We start from the raw sequence: 13,520 nt of genomic DNA, 5'->3' as shown, positions 1-13,520 counted from the left end.
AGGGTATTTAGTAATAATAAGATGCAGGATGAGCATAAATCACATCATACACAAAAGGATTAACGACTCAGCCAACCTATAACTGGTCCGTACAGACAGCAATTACCATGAATACTACAAAGACCCACACATTATGTAATCGCTAAATGCGCGCGACGGCCTTCAAATCTGCAGGCTTTGCGCACAAGATCAGCAATCAAATTCTGTCAAGCCAGCTAATTGCATTTTTTAGTATATTCATTATTCCAAGGTTTGGGCCTTATTATTGAATTCTGATAACCAGGTCCGGATTAAGTGTTTCGTAGGCTCTAGGCACCATTGTACCGTAGGCCCTACTCCGCCCTAGGCACCGACACCAAATTCAAAGTACGAAGCGTTGTACCAATCAAGCCAGGTCAAACTGGTATAGGTCCTAGCTCTATAAAAGCATGGCAAACTTGGCACCAAGGGCGTCAATCGCTTCTCAAAAGTGGCGGGTGGGGGTGTTACATAATACATGTGTATCTTTGATCAGAACTATAATGCGAAGCCTAAATGGCGTGGGATAGACATTGGATTCTAGACGCTCTGTGATGCGATCTGGAGCAATATCTGACCACTTTAACCACTTTTGTTAGCAGAAGTTCAACATTTAAACATCATTTTCGAGTTTGGAGTTATTGAATTAGCTAGTGTTTCAATGGTGATATTCTTTGAACGGATTGAGTACAACCAGAAGTAAGGGTCACATGCGTTGCTTGAAGTACATTTTCAGTCCAATAATCCAAAACGATTGTTATAAAATACAAAACACACGAAGATTCCACAAGCAAACGAGAAGTATCACAAGAGTATCACAATTACCTGAAAACCAGAAACACAGGCGTAGCCAGGAATTTGGAACGGGGGGGGGGGGGGGGGGGGGGGCAGGTCCGATCGACCAGCCTTTACAAACCCAAACGGATCTATAGGTGAGCGCGTAGAGCGAAGCCCTATGGCGTTGGGTCCAGAAGGGACCGCTTTTAATTTTAGTTTCATGCTACTTCGCTCCGCTCATCAGCATGAAAAACAGTTTCACACCCTTGCACAAACGGAACAGAGACAAAGATTTTGATTCTATAAATTATTGTGCTTTTTTGTTCACTTCTCTGATGTCCAAAGATTTAGAAGAAAATACCCCCCCCCCAAAAAAAAAATTCTATTCACATGGGATTGTGGTGAACCAAAGTAAACCAAAGAAACCTGTTTTGGGTATAGGTGGTATCGTTAAAATCATACAGAATTTTCATGCTATTATACCACGAAAATATGATCAGTCGAGCTAACTCAACCCTATGTTGTCGATCAGCTGTTCTCTGTTGTCGCTCTCTGCTCTCCAGTTCCTCGAGGGCCGATTCTTCTGCTGCTTGTATACTCTTCAGTCTTTCGGGGGATTGATTCTTGCCAGTTCCTTTCTCCAGAATGTTTTCGTCATCCATGCAGCCGGCTTTACTGAAAACTGAAATCTGAATATTTTGCTTTCGATCAACATGTGATCTCCTCAAGTTCTGGTTCGGTATGGCTGCTTTCGCCGATGATGAAGTCGTCCTTGGCATATTGTAGTGGCTGCAAGATGCGTAACAGTATACCCTTATAAAGTACTACATACTGTGGGTCTCATCTTCATTTACATGTCTTTAATAGGTTTTCCCGCACATTTTGAAAATCAAATTCATACACGGTTACTTCAATTTCGTCTCGAGAAAACTGGAAGGCGCAAATGCTACAACGAATGTATTCATTGGTCATTCCAAATGATCAATACATTTCAACATTGTCCTTTCGATGTCGTCAGATTTCAATGGAATTTGTCTCACCTGATGATCATCTAGAACGATTAAATTGATTTCAAGAATGGTGTATTGGAAGACAAGAAATTGAAGGTTTAACAACCAATCCAAAGGACAAGAACAAGAGCTGAGTTGACTGTTGCCGAAAGATGTGAAACTATAAATGCATTTTGCTTTTCATAAGTACATAATTAAAGGCCTACTTATTTCTTGCATGAAATGGAAAGTACGAATTTTTATTTGCCTGTGTATATATTCTTTCAGTTGTGGATACAAAAAAAGCAAGTATTAACATATTATTTTGCATAATAATTATAACATGAACAATGCTTATTTAAGGTTATAGACCTACGTCAAACAGGGAGAAAACAGACACAAACAAATAAAGTGAACATGTTTGAAAGTAGAAATGAACAACAGCTGAAAACGTGAAAACATCGAAGATAGCATACAATCATGAGACGAATTTGAATGAAATGTATTGACATTGATTGCAAAATTACCGAAATGGCTTCATCTGACGTTATTAAGTTCGGCATTTGCAGACGACACAATTGATTGCCTTTCACGAAAAAAAAAGTATGGCTAAGGTAGGCCTAGGTCTATATGAAATTACGAAAAGACCGAAGATAAAATTGAACATGGGGAACAGCAAGATCATGAATTTTCGACGTAATGGAAGTAAGCCGTTTATGAATTGTAATGAAAAAAAGTTTTAAAATGTGTGGGAAAACTTATAATAGACAAAATTTCCCGCGCCTTCATTACCTAATTGATGGTAGATACGTGCGCTACATAAGAACTCTGGTATATAATTATTATAAGGCCTATGAGGAAAACTTTGATTTTGTTGGTCAGAATTTGAAGTATATAGGATTAAAACTGGACACAATAAGATTTAGATTTATACGGTGAAGAATTTTTTTTAATTTTTACTCAGCACAGAAACAAGAATTCACAGTATCAGGCAAGTACTTATGTATATTGGGAGAGAGTAAATTTGCTTGTGTAAGGACTCTGAAACAAAACTGGTTAAAAATGAATAAAACATAATGACTGTCTTGGCATATCACCAACATCATCATGGGAGTATGAAGGTTGAGCAAGAACCATATTAACTGAAATTGTAAGAACAATTAAAGGGCTGGTCTAGTGTAATTAAATCACTTCAAGTAATATGTTTGGGACCTCCTCGGTGCGAGGGGAAGGTGATGCATGCTTGGGGGTTTAACATCTGGAATTGTGATTGTGGGCTGTTATTGAGAAATGGGGAATATAACTGGAAAAATGGGAAAATATATAACTTAATATTTGCAGTGTATATTATACAAGAAACTTTGATCAGTGCATTATATTTGCTGCAGTGTTCATAAGTCCACTGCGATACAAGGTCTTGAGCCCCTATCTTGTTTCTAGTAAGCGTTGTCATTTTTGCTTTGATTGGAGATTGATTCCAATTTTTGATCGAAGTACGACCAGATAGTTGTAATGACTCGAATCACAATTGTTGGTGACCCGACTCGACTCGAGTCCCTCAGGCTGCGGGTAAATGACTCGAGTCACTACCGTGAGCAAGTTCTCGACTCGAATTGAGTCTCTCACCACCAGAAGACTCTACCCGACTTGAGCGAAAGAATAAGACTCGATGAGTCACAAAAATTAAAGCAAAACTTTGCGAAACATATTTGCAATGACTCTTCAAATACGTATCGGAAACTTTCGCAGATCGATTTTAGGGGGTTTCGTGAATAACCCGCAAGTGCTTAGATGAGGGTAAAATAAATTAAAGTTAATAAAATAATTTGAAAGGAAAACACGATCAAACAATATTTATTTACAGGGAAAGTTAGTCTTGCACTGGCTTGTGGAAAGAGGATGCTCAGCACTAAGAATTTAGAGAAAGAATAAAATGGTGTTGTCGGAGAAAAAAAGGCAAATATTCAAGACTCTAATACTCAGGGTATTATTGTGGTGATTTAACAGATAGATTTAACTGTGATTGCAGTTGCAAACTGTTAACTTTCAATAAAGCAACTGCCTGCTGTGTCAGGGCTAAATATTTTCGTTTTTGCAATGAGCCGGGTCTCAGTAATTATTTCAAACAGTCAAGGTCATTCAGGAACAAAGCCTGTCTACATGTACATGTTTTCAAATGTACATTTGACAATGACTCACGCCTGGCCTGAGACAAATAACACCAAATGGCCCACCGTATGACAGACGGTGGCTGTTTTTTTTTCTATTTGACACCTCACATGGACACAAAATTTTAACTTTAGAAAATATTTTGCCTTTTATCTTGAGAACAAAATATGCGTGATTCAAAAGTCTTTTTGCTAAAGCTTTGGTCTGCGGATAAGACTTGTATAAATTTTACGGTGACGAAATGAAAACGCCAACATGGACACACAAGCTAAATAGAGCCAACTTTTAGCATAAATTTGGGTCATGAAATGACTCCAGATCTCCTGGAAATATAAGGATTTTTGTACGATGAGCATCGAATGGAAAAGATAATGAATATGCAGCTTCTCTACTCATTCGTGAAAATCGCGGATGAGTTGACCACCAACAGACGGCAGATTGCAGCTCTAGTTCACCTTGGCGTCATGCGCGTTTACCCATCTGCCGTAAGCGGCGCTCTTTCCCATAGCCATATCATTTTCACGACGACTGATTGTCAAGGATGGCATCGCTTCGCCGTTGTATTTTTGGCCCCCAACTCTACAGGATTCATGCTCAGCAAGATGCTCTGGTGAGGAGGATTTTGGATAAGAAATTTTATTTAGCATCACACAACGCATGTTGGTATCACTGTACGTTGTACAAAGTGTTTAACACTAGGCTACAACATGCACCGTTTGCCCAAGTGTGACCCAGTTTCCGGACACGACAGTTTGAATGGGGCTCGTAGTGTACTGTAACGTTCCATTATGCGCCTATCAATTGTTTCCTCCACCCCTCCCCTCCCGGGCTGCCCCACCCAATACGTGGGCATTGTCACTTTTGAAGTGACAAAATCCCCACCCCTCAGGCGAAATTTAAGTGACAATCCCCGACCTACTCCTAGAACTATGACTATGCTCATAGTCATACATGACAACCCAATGATAAAATTCAGGGCTGGGTAACTCCAGCTAACCATGCCCCGACTTACATACGTGTTACGGTGGGGCACACTAGTGATTGCCTTTGAACTTTCCATTACATAGTACGCCAACATTAACAATTTGAGTGACCAAAATCCCCACCCTGGGGTATGAAAACGTGACCAAATCCCGACATCGGACCTGGGGCAGCGCGGGGAGGGAGGGGTGGGGGAAACATTTGATAGGCGCGGGGCATTAGGGCCCCTTAGCTGTTTAGTTTCGATAAAAAGACGACTCCAGTGTGAAATGAAAATCGGACTCCTATGAAAATCGGACTCCTTAGTCCTTTTCCCTATTAATGGTTAATCCCTCCCACGTGACAGGTCACTCTCCGGTATAGCTGGAGTTAAGCTTCAGCCATGTCATACTTCTAGTATGTGAGAATCGTGCACAGCGAGCGCGTCAGAAGGGCCAGCTTGCAGACAAGCTTGCCAGAATTTCTGTAAGGGCCCCATCCATGTCTGCAAACCCTTAACGTTGTCCCCAATCCCATTCCCAATCGTAACTTATAAATTGTTTCCTGTTCTTAATTTACAGGGACATGAGTACCAACCAAGTGTTTTGGAACGCCAGGGAAACAATGTTGTCAGAATTGTGAGTGGCTGTGACTTTTCTAAAGGGATTTCCAGTTGTAATTTCGAGCTCTTTACCCAGACTTAGACCCTGGTTGTGGAAAATCCCTTAAAGCAAAATTCAGCAAACTTTACTCATTCACATGTGTATAAGACAAACAAGGTATTAGCCCTAACCCCTACGCTCTTTTGGCTAGTAAATGTTAGCAATTCTGCAAAATCCTCCAATTGCCACCACATAAAAATTTGATTCAGCCTCAGTCCTCCAAACTAATCAGTTATTTGTTGACTCTGTTCAGTGGAGGGGTCTAGCTGCCTCAATCCCTCAAAATCCTCCGACAATCACTGTTAATGGGTTGGGGCAGTGCCAATGACATTCAAAAGCAGTGTGGTATTGAGCGAAATGCAGGACTCAGTTATGCACGGATGAACATAAACAATGCAGGGTACAGCTTACGTGCTAAACACAATGCATCAGTCACAATCAAATGACACGTGTGTGTCATTCAGCCTCAATCCTCCTAATCGCAAGGAGCCTTGGAGATATATGTGGTCGCTGCTGGAATCATTTAATGAACATTACCAACCAACCACCAAAATATATTCATTTAGTAAATGTATTTCAACATGTTTTTTTTTCATTAACAGATCTCATTGTGCTGGTCCTTTTCTTACTACACATCTCCGTTCTTATTGGCCTACTTGTATCGCAAAAGTAAGTGCATGTATCAAATATGTAGCCAATTCCTCACGTAACATTCATTATCCCTAACAACCCTGAGCCCATCAAGCTCCAACAGCGGGTTTTGCTTGATTTTGGCAGGGTTGGTACCGAACACTGGCCAGCTGGTGTTGGACTTTGATTGACTGGGTACCAAAGGCCCAGGGAGACCCTGTTGAATTTTGTGAGGTTCGGGGCAGAAGGGCATGAGATTTGTGAACATGTTGGAGTTCACTGGTATTTTTTCGTGGGTATGCTCACCCACGGTCCTCAGCACAGCTTGTGGTCAAATGTGCATGTACATATTGCTTTATTTTGTTAGGTTTGGTACCATCCCTATCCAATCACTCGACAATGCATAGGCCCATCCATACCAAGTCAATCATACTCCAACAGTTGGAGTTTGGCAGGTTTAGTACTGTTCCCCGTACAAGGCCTGTTGGAGTTTGGCAGTTTTGGTACCAGTGCTTACAGACCTGTATGCAGCTGTTGAAATTTGTTAGGTTTGGTATACTTTCTAGTGCAAGAGCCTAGGGGGTTAGGGTTACATGTTGTATGTTACCATCCCTGCTGGAGAGATTCTGTTTAACAATCAATCTTTGTGCTTGAGTTTTTTTGTGGAAATAAACTTGAATGACGAGGCTTTTAATTAAATCCTCCTACAGACATATAACTGTCCTAAACCATCCAAAAATCTGTCCACTTCCACTCCCATAGCTTTTGTACAGGCTGGTTACCATCTGCCAGAACCCCCATGGATTAAATCATATAACAGCCAAAATCTGTTTAAGGGGTTTGAAAGAAAGGATGACCTTGAATACTGCTTTGTGCAGCAGCCATCTTAGAGGGCAATGTCATTGTTTTGCTGGGATATGCATGAGCGAACCTTCTTTACATTCATTGTCACTGAACTAATTAATCCATCATTGACAAGCACTCATCAGGGTTGACCTATCATATCTATCAATGTCAGTTAAGGCATTGTTCCTGTATTTGCAGTCCGCTGAATTACATAAAAGCTTTGGAAAAAATGGGCAAATTACACTGTGAGGTTTTTAGCGGTACCTCATAATATATCTCATATTAACCCTCGGTGTGGCCACGTGGTGATAAAATTCTCCACATTTTCCAAATATGGTCATAACTCTTTTTTTCAATGGGCCAATAAGGCCAAGATTCCATGTAATCTTCACCCCTAATATACACCACAAGCCTGTAGACTCCCATTGGCCAGACCCTAACCACTGCAGAGTATTAAAGGAGTGTTGAAAGACAGCAGCCCCAAGAGTCGCCTAATGCCTTTGTGCAGTAATTGGAGATCTTAGTGGCCAACCCCTTTGTGCCGCCGATCTCTCCGTGTCAACCCCTCTTGTGACTCGAACTTGGACTTGACCTTTGTGACTTGTGACTCGGACTCGACCTGCATGACTCTGGTCTCGGACTTGGGAGAGGTGAATCAGACTCAGACTCAACGTTTGGTGACTCGAATACAAGTCTGACATTTGCACACTTTTAACTCAAACATGACGCAATGAAAATAAGTATTGGACCAATGAAATTTCAATATAGATGCAATTAATCGTTGGTCTAATTTTGCTGTTTCACAGATTATTTCAGCTATGAAGGTATGCTCGGTATTGGCAAGGTAGTAGGTACAGTCCTACCCATACTTGCCTTCGCACTGTGTATCCGAGGTGAGTTGCTTCAATGTTAAAAGTACATGTAAAGTATCTCATTTGCAGCTACCCAAGAAGTTTACAGATAGAAGGCCCTTAATGACATTAAACTCCCTGTGAAATTAAGTCATTTTGAAGAAAATTGGAAAAGAAAGTCATTTCCAAAGATGCATTTTTGGAAATTTCCGTTAGTATTCCCTTTTTTATGCCCCGCGGTGAAGCCGATGGGGCATACTGTTTCCGCCTTGTCCTTCCGTGGGTGGGTGGGTGTGTTAGTGGGTGGGTGGGTGGGTGGGTGAGTTTGTCTTACATACGCAGTGTGGACTTCCGAACAAAAGACGTCCACATAATGTAGGTAGCACCGACGTTGTGTGGACTTGCCCCACGTCCACACAGTGTTTCCCCATTTCTGGAAAACAGGTTTAGAGGCATTTTTGGGTTAGGTTTATCTGTAGCAGAATGAAGAGAAACACTAAAGGGAATCATAGAAAAAAAATTGGGTTGAAAGAGTTTTCACAGTTTGAGAAAAATGAGTTTTTTCACTGGTTTTTCTTAACTACACGAAAGCAATGGAAAGTCCACACTAGTCATGTGAAACAAGTATGGGTGGGTGGGTGGGTGGGTGTGTGTGTCCGGACAAATCTTGTCAGCGCGATAACTTGAGAAATACTTAACATATGAACTTCAAATTTGGTTTGTGGATTGTCCTTGGTAATCCTAAGAAAGTTTTTGCATTTGGGGCCGAAAGGTCAAGGGTTAAGGTCACAGTGGCTGAAACAATAGAAATTTTGTCAGCGCGATAACTTGAGAAATACTTAACATATGAACTTCATATTTGGTTTGTGGATTGTCCTTGGTAATCCTAAGAAGCCTTTTGCATTTGGGGCCGAAAGGTCAAGGGTCAAGGTCACAGTGGCTGAAACAATAGAAATTTTGTCAGCGCGATAACTTGAGAAATACTTTACATATGAACTTCAAATTTGGTTTGTGGATTGTCCTTGGCAATTCTAAGAAGCCTTTTGCATTTGGGGCCAAAAGGTCAAGGGTCAAGGTCACAGTGACTAAAACAAAAGAAATTTTGTCAGCGTGATAACTTGAGATATACTTTACATATGAACTTCAAATTTGGTTTGTGGATTGTCCTTGGCAATCCTAAGGAGCCTATCGCATTGGGGGTCGAAAGGTCAAGGGTCAAGGTCACAGTGACTAAAACAAAAGAAATTTTGTCAGCGTGATAACTTGAGATATACTTTACATATGAACTTCAAATTTGGTTTGTGGATTGTCCTTGGCAATCCTAAGGAGCCTATCGCATTGGGGGTCGAAAGGTCAAGGGTCAAGGTCACAGTGGCTAAAACAATAGAAATCTTGTATTTAATCTGAGATCATAGGGATTAGGGATTAATTCATATAAAACCTACAGAAGACACTAATGCTGTCAATGAACGTTCCATTTGACCAAGGTACATGTAAGTTGATGTTAGAGTGGTGTTATGTCATGGAAACAGTCACGGTTGCGGGGCATTTGTGTTTGTAAACACACTTGACTTGTTTATCCTGCAAAGCCATGAATGGGTGTGCACAAGCATTGACACGACACACACTCGCATGTAGTTGCTACAATTCATCGGTTCAGTGTGTGACATCACGTAGCTGCAATCGTCCGAGTGAGAAGATGTCCCATAGACCCAGACCCGAACGCTGATTTCGGGCCTAACTTTTGAATTGAAATTGAGATCCCAGAATATGGTTTGCTCAGAAGATACTGAATTCACTGAGCTACATCTTCATTAGGGTAGTGGTTCAGCACCCTTTTTTAGATTTTGAGCTCTTTTGTTGCTTCAAGCCAAAAAAATGCACAATGATAAATGATATACTCTACCCTTAACAAATTCCAAACAGTGTTTTTGGATGGGCAAATTTGAAGCCATTGAGGGCTTTTCAAACTGTCCAAAAAAATTTACAGACGACCTTTGTACAACCCTGTTAAGGCCAAAAATAAAATTCTGCTTCCAGTTTCCCGATCGACCATATTTTTAAGCTGCGATCCTAAAAATGTTATCGGCAAGTCAAAAATAAATAAATAAAAAATGAATAAATAAATTTAAAAAAATTTATCCTGTTGTCTTCTGTGTCTTCGCAAAACACTTCTCAACAATCCTTTTGCGTCAAAATTACTTGAATGTATTGTTTGCCTACTTAACATTCGCTATTTCTTTGGAAGAAACCTCAATGGTCAGGTTGGTACACCTTATATCGAGCAACCAAAATCTGTGTTTGATAATTTTTGTATTCCTCCTTGGCAGTCGCTATCCAACTTCTTTGCTTGTAGGTCACAGTTTGTGAGCCCCTTCAGCTAAGTATTTACTTGAATACATTTTTTAAGTGTCATTTTTTATCAAGTTTTGTCCTGAAAAGGTAAACAAATTAAAACTGGATTTCTATGCGTGCCTTTTCACTTCAGGGATCGGCCGTTATACTAATGAAGAATACTGCTCCTTCCTGGCATTGCTGGAAAGTGCCAAAGTAAACGACAGTCAGGAACTAAAGGTGAGACGGACACGCTGGAGAATGATACTCAGCAATGGAGCTATTTTTAGGGCCAATGATTTTCCGCGATCGCGGAAAACGGACGGAATTCGCGTAATCTGCTCCTCGAAACGGAAAACGGAATTTGAATCTGAAGAAAATAATTTCTGCAATTTTATTGATAAAAAACATAATTTCGTTAAATTTATTGAGTACAAAACGAATTATTGATGATTGATTGAACAGACGAGCAGTGGCAGTGCAGTATACGACTTGACTGTGGTGAAGTTAAATACTACATGTATGTCTGTACATTGATCGGCCGTTGATAAAATAGCAATCTTTTTGGGGCAGTTTTCCCGCGCTCCAACCAAACGACTATTTCATTATGGTCTTGGAATTATTTACTGTGTACATGGTATATGTTTAAATGCCTTTTTATGTATTGAATAAATGTGAAATGGAATTTTTCAGCCTGAAACGGAATTCAGGATTTTTGAAAACGGAATTTGCACTTTTCTGAAACGGAAAATCATTGGCCCTATATTTTGAAATATTAAAGTGATAATTCACTGTACAAATGAGCCTGCTGGACGCATCCATGTTGGTGCACAAGACAGGAAAACTCAAAACTTAGTAAGGTTTTACTAAGGTTTTTTTTCTAACTGCATATGACACTGTAGCAAAGAAAATGGGTCTCAAAGTTAACACAGCTAAAGCTGAGTGTATGTGTATTGGAAATCCAGCAGATTTTTATGTTGATGGAGTAAAGTTGATAAATGTTGACGACTTCAAGTACTTGGGCAGTCAGGTCAGCAAAGATTGCTCAATGAAAAAGGAAATCAATGCTCGAATCCAAGCCACATCCTGTTCTTTTGGCAGACTCAGAAAGAGGGTGTTTGATTCTAGAGATCTAACAGTAGAAACCAAGATAATGGTCTACAACCAATGTCTCATGCCCTTACTCTTATATGGAAGTGAGACTTGGACCCTTTACTACCATCAAGTTTGTCAACTACGTACTACACAGCAGAGACATCTGAGGCTAATTTAAAGATTGAGTGGGACGACTTTATCACTAATGATGAAGTCCTAGAGTTAGCTGGTGTTGAGGACATTGAGTTGAAACTGGTCAGGAACAGGCTGCGCTGGTTCGGCCACGTTGCAAGAATGGACGACGAAAGACCAGTATAGAGCATAATGTACTGTGAACTTGCCAATGGCTCAAGATCAGTTGGCAGGTTGGACGTCCTAAACTCAGGTTTAAAGACTCTTGCAAAAGTGCACTAAAATGTGGGAATGTACTTGATGAGTGGAGTAGCACTGTAGATAATCGTCCAAAATGGAGAAAACTTGTTAATAATACATGTCAAAGTATAAATGACAAAATACTTCAGCAAAACAAGAAGAAAAGAGCCAGAAGGCACATGAAGAAAGAATCTATATTGAAACCCATTTCGGGCAGATAGGCGATGTATATATTTATCTTCAAGTAAACTTGAATCCTCGATCCTGATTGGTCGATCCGTGGCAACAAGCTGTGCTACATATAACCATGTAGCACAGCCACGGTCCATACCGCACTCTGCGTGTTGTGTATTCCAAGGTGGGCACGCCATTACACGCACCTGTAATTTAGATAACCGCTGAAAATCTTTTTAGTGCGTCAAGTTTGCTTGAAGATGAATTCGTTATCACGCTCGCGCTCGTGAAACACGGAAAATGTAGTGCGTCTGTGTCCCACATACCACTCGGCCGGGACACAGACGCACTACATTATTCCGTGTTCCACTCGCGCTCGCGGGATAACTTATAATATTTTACTACAGCTATTTGCATATCTGCGTTTTGTATTCTTTAGCAGTGCGGTATCTGCGCCGATACACCCAAACCAGAAACACACAATTAGTAAATGAGCATTTCATTTTGCTCTGGCGCTGCAAACTTATGCAAATGCTTGCGCGTAGGACTGAATCATGAATTAGATATCAGGGTTAATTGACTCTGTCACAGACATAACACTTCCTTTCATAACGCTGGCATTGCCCATACTTTATCTACACTTTTTGTCATTGTTACAGAAGAAGCTCCAGTTTTATGACTTTGAATTCAGCCATTGGCCAACAGATTTCAGATGGAATGACATCAGCGGGTAAGTCTGCAATACCTTCTCTTGTCTCTTGTCTGAATGGCTAAGGCTGTGGCTATTAACAGCAGTGTTATAATAACAGCCACAGCCATATTCCTTGCTCCACATTATTCCTTGCCCACATACTTGTAAAGGATACAATTTGTTCCTGTTATTTGGACTTAAGTTATTTTTGTCATACGATGGATCATACGCTCTCTTTGCTCCGTCTTTCCCCTCATTTGGGTTACTTACGTTTGGCAAAAATCACCACATTTTGCTTGCTTTTGGACCTCAGAATGTGCGTGGTGAACGAGATTTTTTTTTTCAATCAAAGAGGGTGCTGTTTGCACGCGGCTTTGTGTAGACTTCGTATCAACCGCTTTCAAGGACTCCTGCAACTCCCAGTACAGCTAGCTGTGGCCAGTCAAGGTTCGAAAACTTGATAAACGATGTGAACGAGAATAGTGTGCACGTGCGGTACCGCACCGTACCGTGTGCTACATGTATCTATATACTACAACCCACCAGTCTACTCTGTTCGTGGCATTCGCGGTCCGGTCACTTATATCGCCCTATCGCGCGAGTATCACGTTTCAAAAACACAAATAAAAACATCCACAACGACTTAGTTTTTGCGATCGTGTATTTATTATCACTGAAAGCATTATATAGTTTGATCAAAATTTTAACAGGTAGGTTTAATACTGAATTTTTCACTAGCCCACCGGGCAACCAAGGAACCAAGTTTAGGTAGCCCGGAGCATTTTTCGCTAGAATTTGTACGCCAGGCTAGTACTATTTCGAGGCCTGTATAACGTCAAGCATTTAGTCTTGCCTTACCTTCTACTTGGCTACCCGAAGACTTATGGGATTATTCTGATATCGTTTTTATAATACAGCATGGTTTCATTTAACTGAACTGTCACGTACCTTA

At 40.7% G+C, this 13,520-nt stretch overlaps 1 protein-coding gene across 1 annotated transcript in view; it reads left to right on the top strand.

Moving 5' to 3' along the window:
• The first annotated feature begins 4,425 nt into the window (after positions 1 to 4,425).
• Positions 4,426 to 13,520, top strand: part of LOC119720233 (phosphatidylserine lipase ABHD16A-like) — a 56,190-nt gene continuing 47,095 nt past the window's right edge. Inside the window, exons 1-6 of the mRNA XM_038189854.1 lie at positions 4,426 to 4,563; positions 5,495 to 5,551; positions 6,178 to 6,244; positions 7,858 to 7,944; positions 10,391 to 10,476; positions 12,537 to 12,607. Coding sequence (XP_038045782.1) covers positions 4,495 to 4,563; positions 5,495 to 5,551; positions 6,178 to 6,244; positions 7,858 to 7,944; positions 10,391 to 10,476; positions 12,537 to 12,607 — 437 coding nt within the window. The 5' untranslated portion in view covers positions 4,426 to 4,494. The remainder of the gene's footprint in view (positions 4,564 to 5,494; positions 5,552 to 6,177; positions 6,245 to 7,857; positions 7,945 to 10,390; positions 10,477 to 12,536; positions 12,608 to 13,520) is intronic.

Source organism: Patiria miniata, unplaced genomic scaffold (assembly GCF_015706575.1).
Source record: "Patiria miniata isolate m_02_andy unplaced genomic scaffold, ASM1570657v1 HiC_scaffold_9, whole genome shotgun sequence".
NCBI lineage: Eukaryota > Metazoa > Echinodermata > Asteroidea > Valvatida > Asterinidae > Patiria > Patiria miniata.
The sequence above is the reverse complement of the archived record's forward strand: the minus strand, read 5'-3'. Positions and strand labels throughout refer to the sequence as shown.